Raw genomic sequence first — 6,326 nt, 5'->3', positions numbered from 1 at the left:
AGAAGCTCCCCGGAGCCTCTCTAACCTCCTGTCCCACTCGACAATAAAAATTTGGTTCTTCCCACAAACGATCAGTTTTCCCTAAGTGGTTATCCCCAAGCAACCTATCTACGTACTCAAGAATACGCTGAAAACGATTGAATTGCTTGCGAAGTCTACCTGCCTCATGTGGCTCGACATACTACCAGCATACCAAGTAAGTATTATGTAGGGATCAGATCACTCGGGATTCGCTAATTACCGGGACCTCTTTATTGATTGATCTCTGAGATGGCTAGTCTCAGAAATTACAAGCCAAGTACAAACGGTGATACAAGATTACAAGTAATCTAACCCACTGAGATATCTAACTATTACAGGTATAGAACCCTAATTAAGCCCTAACTATTCCAAGATTTCAACCATTGAATTCAAGTCCTTGCCCAATTAGTACCTGCACACTCAAGTAGATAGATCAGTAAATCAACACAAGATCCTTTCGGATCTTAGTAGCAACAAACAAATGCAACAAAGACAGAATAGTAAGGATATGACTCAGGTCACAACAGTGACTACACTAGGCCAAGGACCTCCCCACACGCTTCTGCCACAAGTCACACGATGAGAAACCTTTGAATACTAGGTCAGAAAACCCTAGCTACACCGAATGTCACCCAGACTATTAGAACACTCCACAATCACCAGCAACTCACAAGATCCTCTCAAGTACTCACTTCTTGACCACTGCTCTTCACCAAATTCTAACCCTAGGTGAGAATCCTTCAAGCACTCTGTTGGAAACCGAGAAAGTCTCCAAACTCAAGATCTAAACCGATAAGATCCACTAAAACAAGGATCAATCGGTGTAACCCAAAGATCTGAGGAGTTCACCGGCGAAGTCGCCTGAAAACAAGAGAGAGAAAGCATAGAGAAGACGGAGAGAAAGTTCTGGAGTGTGAGAGGAGAGGAACTGAATTTGGGTAAGTGAGAGGTCGGCCTCTCACTTAACAAACACAACACAGAATCAACGGCCACAAAGCTGGATCCAGGTGAGAGATACACGTGGCAGACATCGGTGCAGTCAAGGTAAGTAATGGATCAAGCCGGGTTGGGCCACCATTACACAAACATTGGGCCACAGCATTTAATCAATTGGATCAGGCCCAATGCAAGATTAAATACTTAAGGTCCAACTAAAAAAGTAGACCATCAATATTCTAACATATTACGTATGCAACACTGGTTCACAGAAATGTAGTAATCGTGCAACATACAATCGACATACAGTATCCACATACAATACAAAGACAACCATTTAAACGACAAATAAGGTTTATGCATGTTGTATAATAAATTCATAAATAAGACAACAAAAATTAATTTTACTTGCCTAGCTTGTATCTTGGATATTTGATCCTGATAATGTACAATTGAATATCAAGGAACATTTTGTACTGGGGTAAATATAGTTAGTGTAAAAAATATATCAAAATACATAAAAAATGTATGTACAAAATATGTAACCTGGTGCCATGTGGGGATGGATAGGCAGTTCCAATACCTTGCTCTCTATTCGGTGGATGTTAAGGCTTCCATTTTTCCCCTGTTCACACTTCCCTAGAAATGTGCTTATGCTGTAGAAATAGCACTTAAAGATCCTCTGGTTCGTAACAAAACTGCACTTTAGAGCTCGAACTGACCATCTAATTCAACTGTGACAACATATACACAATACAAAAATTACAAACTCATACTCCCTCCTCAGTTTCACCATAAGCCATAAGTGAGCTATATCTTTTTTAGCAAAAAATAATATCTTTCTTCTTTTACTTTGTTCTCTAACTTACTCTACTCTCTCTTCATTCCTTTATTGTTTTCTGTCTCATACTTCTCTCTCTCTCTCCACTTAACTTTTTAAATATCAATTTCTTAAATCTTGTGCTCAAAAGAAGCGTTTGCCTTATGGCGGAAAAGAGGGAGTATTTTAAAGACAAATGATATCTATCAATTATCAACCCAATATCTACATATCAAAAATTCATACCAAAATTTTCAAAAATTCATCAACTAAGACCAAACTGGATAGAATAGGATGTTATTCATCCCAAAAATCTAAAAAAATCATCCAACATTACAATCATAAATTGCACAACTACAGTAAATAATCGGCATAAATTCCACAGTTTCAACATAAACTCTAAATTATCAAACTGGGAAACCAACATAATTTAACAAAATAATATGCAATAAACATAGATAAAAGAGAAATACAACAACATAGAAGAAAAAGTACCAGAATATCGCCGGAAATCGCTTGGAATTTCCGAAAATCCCACAAATCGCTGAAAATTTTTGTTGCCTGCTTCTTGTCGCAAATGGGGGAAATGATTTCAGAGTCCCGATTGTATTTAAGTTAGAGATGAATAAGGATCATGCGTCTTTTAATAGTCGCATAAGGCTCACACGTCTTTCCTTAATGAGACAAATGATCCTTATGCGTCTCTCACAATTTCGCATTTAAAAAAACAAAAAGAGCTTCCCTGATTGGGAAGCTCAATGGTAGAATACACCCTAAAAAGAATTTCGTTGTTTCCCAATAGATCACCTACATCATTGACTTCCCAAGAATGGAAATGAGCGCACAGTCTGCCTTCGGACATGGTGTGTGATTTACGATTTGATGATTGATGCACGGCCATGCGTTTCGAGATTGATACGCACGGTATGTGCAAGATATGCAGGTGTTCTGTTGTCTTTTTCTTGACTGCCAACATCATCATTTGATCATTTTACCTCAGACCTACAACCTGTAAGACCAAACTAGCACTAAAATGCATCTCTAAATCAACACAAAAAAGTGCATAAAATTAAGAGGGGAAATCATGCAAAATGTTATCACATCAGCATAATAGAGTTTTTAATCATAAATCAATACATTTCAATGAACTGATAGAATAAATAGAGTATCAAAATAAGGCTGATTAAAATTTATTCCACAGTTCATTTATTCAAAGGAAAATATATAGTTTCAAATTATCAAATTCATGAATTGTGTAGAAGGGACAAAGTCTCAAAGTGTATAGAAATCACATAATCTAAAGGAAAGGCATATTTTTCATTCGACTGTACCAGTAGATTTGAAGATTTGGGGATGTGTAGCGTTCCTTGATCTCTTCTATTTCGCTCAACTCTAGTGATGAGCCGATGTTAATTGTAACTTGAAGGGCTTGATTTCCGAGATCCTCTTGTTCCTCTAGTATCTTTATTGCTGACATGTTCGCTGATTCTGAACAATCATCAACAGTTATTTTTTGAAGTGTGGATATCTCTCCAATATCTAAAGGAATCTCTTCCAAGTTCCACAAGGAAGAAAGATAAAGCGTCTCCAACACTGGAAAATTGGATTTGTCCACAATCCAATTAAACAAACTATCACAATCATAAATGGTGAGATCTTTCAAACTATGAAATATATGTTTAAAGCAATTCCATTCTGCTCTTCGTACTGCATCCGATAATTCAAGAAGTTGAAGATGAGGTAATGAAGCAATCATTGCCATACCCCTCTGTCCAATAGAGCAATTGTCTAAAGTGAGCTCTCTGAGGGAATTCGGTAGTTTAAAATCATCATCTATATATAGCTTTCTCCAATACCATAGGCTTGGCAATTCAAACTTGCTTGGGGAACCGATTCTTAGCGATTCAAGCTTACTTAAGCAGCCAACATTATTCAGATGAAAACACCGATTTAGCTCAGATTCCACTTCAAACTCGTACATGATATTCAATTCTCTAATGTTGGGTATTTTGGTACACAACTCCACGCTGAAAATGAGATTCCGTACTGTTTTAAGCGTCTGTAAGTTTTGTAAAACAGAGACGTCACCTGCAGCAGGAGGATTAACTGAACATGATTGCAATCTATATGCCTGAGTTGTGGCATCCTCCAAATATCAGATGGTAAAACAACTGAGTACAAATTAAACACAATCAAAGTTTGCAGACTCCAACATAGTGATATAGAACAAGGAATTTGCCTAATTCCATGAGATTCATGGTAGATGTAGCGCAAGTTGATTTGTTTAAGAGTGTCTAGCATACACTCACGATTACAAGAAAACACTCTCAACAATCTAGACTTAGAGGGCGCTTCTCTTTGCCAACTCAATATTAGAGGTCTGAAAACTGATGGCTTTTTTGAACTCGGAGATTCTTGATGGTAAAAACTTGCTGATCTTTCATCAAATATGTAATGACGCCTCCCATCTAAGTCTCTTTGCACACAATAAAAGTCTTCCTTCTGTGCTGTCTTTATGCACAACTCTCTTACAAGATCATGAACACAATAATATTCTATTTTATTGTGTTCCGTCAAACTACCAACTAAAAGAAGATTCCTATCAACAAGCTCCTTTACGTAACTCTCTGCAACTTGTTCCAAATTTTGGTTTTTAGATGTTCTTATGAATCCCTCTGCAACCTATAACTTGATAAGACGAGATATGACTATCAGATGATCTTCTGGAAATAATCCCAAGTAGAGAAAACATGATTTCAACCAAACAGGCAAATGCTTGTAACTCATATACTCCCTCTGTCCCATTAGAAATGCAACGTTTTCCTTTTTGGGTTGTCCCACTAAAAATGAAACGTTTCCTAAAATGGAAACATCACTCTCTCTACTTTTCCCTCTCTCTTACTTTACTCTCTCTTCATTAACTCACAAAACAACACTGCATAAAATCCCGTGCCGGAAACCAAATGTTTCATATTTATTGGGACGGAGGGAGTATAATATGCTGGATGGTTTGTTTCCCTCACCTGAACATTCCATAACCAAGCTCTTGTCTTTTGTGATTTCCTCCCAATACTCTTGGGTCCTCGGAGCTTTTCCAAGTAGCCCACCAATCACATGGATTGCAAGTGGAAGTCCTCCACATTTCTTGACAATGCTCTTCGCTATTTTTTGCAACTGAGGAGGGCAATTTTGTTGTGCAAATGTCACTTGACAAAAAAGGTCCCAACTATTTTGATAATCAAGAAAACCAACAGCAAGTGAAGAGGAACCAAAGTAATTAACCACTTCTTGTTCCCTGGTTGTCACAACAATTCGGCTTCCATTACCATTTTCCGGAAAGAAAGGCTTAATCTTTTCCCAAGCCGCAACACTCCACACATCATCCAATACAATCATATATCTCCGACCAAATAAAGTTTGATGCAACCTTTCACCTAGTTGATCATCGGTAGTATTCTCGATATCCCCTGCTCGTAGGCAAGAAAGAGCTTGTGAAAGCATATGAGTTCCATTATAATCTTGAGACACAGTAACCCAAGCACGAACATCAAAATGATACACCACAAGTGAATTTTCATAGACATTTTTGGCAAGAGTGGTCTTACCAGCGCCTCCCATTCCAACAATTGGGAGTATTCTCCGAGAATCGTTTCCAATGAGCTCATCCAGAAGCTGTGCCACATAGCCATCAAATCCCAGCATGGTAGTCTTAATAGCTGGTGATGAAGACGATGATGATGGTGGAGGCATTGAACAGGCGGATGGAGTTTCCTCTTTAAACTCGATAACCTTATCCTTGATGGAGCTCATCTCTCGTATCATTGTCTCAAGGCGAGGAGTCATTGTTAGAGTTTCTGTAGCAGATGAAGCACTAATTCGATGAGCAGCATCAACTTCAATCATGTCTTCAGCTTCACGAGCTGCGTCCCCAATCAGCCTCATCAGATCTTCTGCTTCTTCGGAATAATTCTCAACAAAATCGACGAGAAAATCAACCGTTTCACGAAGAGATTGAAACTGGTAGTTGTCGAAACAAGTGGAAAGGAGACGATGAGACTGGATCTGATCCATAGTATTCAGCAACGAAACAAGAGATGCATAAGCAGACGCCGCCATCTCTGATCCGATCAACTTTTGATGTTTGTTTTGGCAAAATCAACGGAAGGGAAAATAAGAAGTGGAGTGAGTACAATGACTGATGCATAAGAAATTGGATATACAAAAGCTGACAGAAAATGCAAAAAAGGAGCCCCTTGAAAAGCGTGTTCTGTTGTCACTACTCACTAGTGTGGGCCACAGAAATTAAATAAATCAAATAATGCATAAACCATGAATTAATAAATCATTAGTGTAATTATTATTCTAACAAATACTCCCTCTGTCCCATTAAAAATGCAACGTTTTCCTTTTTTGGTTGTTCCACTAAAAATGAAACGTTTCCTTAAATGGAAACAACTATATCTCTACTTTTTCATCCCTCTTACTTTACTCTCTCTTCATTAACTCATAAAACAACATTACATAAAATCCCGTGCCAATTCTCAAATGT

At 38.0% G+C, this 6,326-nt stretch overlaps 1 protein-coding gene across 1 annotated transcript; it reads right to left on the bottom strand.

The window, feature by feature from the left end:
* Positions 1-229: 229 nt before the first annotated feature.
* Positions 230-5,972, bottom strand: LOC125203742 (putative late blight resistance protein homolog R1A-4). The gene is made up of 3 exons (XM_048102170.2): positions 3,109-5,972; positions 2,273-2,786; positions 230-1,691 (listed from the first exon to the last, which is right to left on the bottom strand). Exon 1 carries the CDS (start codon positions 5,891-5,893, stop codon positions 4,700-4,702), a length of 1,194 nt encoding a protein of 397 aa, XP_047958127.1. The 5' UTR covers positions 5,894-5,972; the 3' UTR covers positions 230-1,691; positions 2,273-2,786; positions 3,109-4,699.
* Between the last annotated feature and the right edge of the window lie 354 nt (positions 5,973-6,326).

This window comes from Salvia hispanica, chromosome 6 (assembly GCF_029641045.1).
Source record: "Salvia hispanica isolate PSC_SH4W2 chromosome 6, Shi_PSC_v1, whole genome shotgun sequence".
Taxonomy (NCBI): domain Eukaryota; kingdom Viridiplantae; phylum Streptophyta; class Magnoliopsida; order Lamiales; family Lamiaceae; genus Salvia; species Salvia hispanica.
Note: the sequence above shows the minus strand (reverse complement) of the source record. Positions and strands in the feature narration are given on the sequence as shown.

Coding starts and splice junctions, on each gene's coding strand:
- LOC125203742 (XM_048102170.2), bottom strand. CDS start 5,893: ATGGCGGCGTCTGCTTATGCATCTCTTGTTTCGTTGCTGAATACTATG.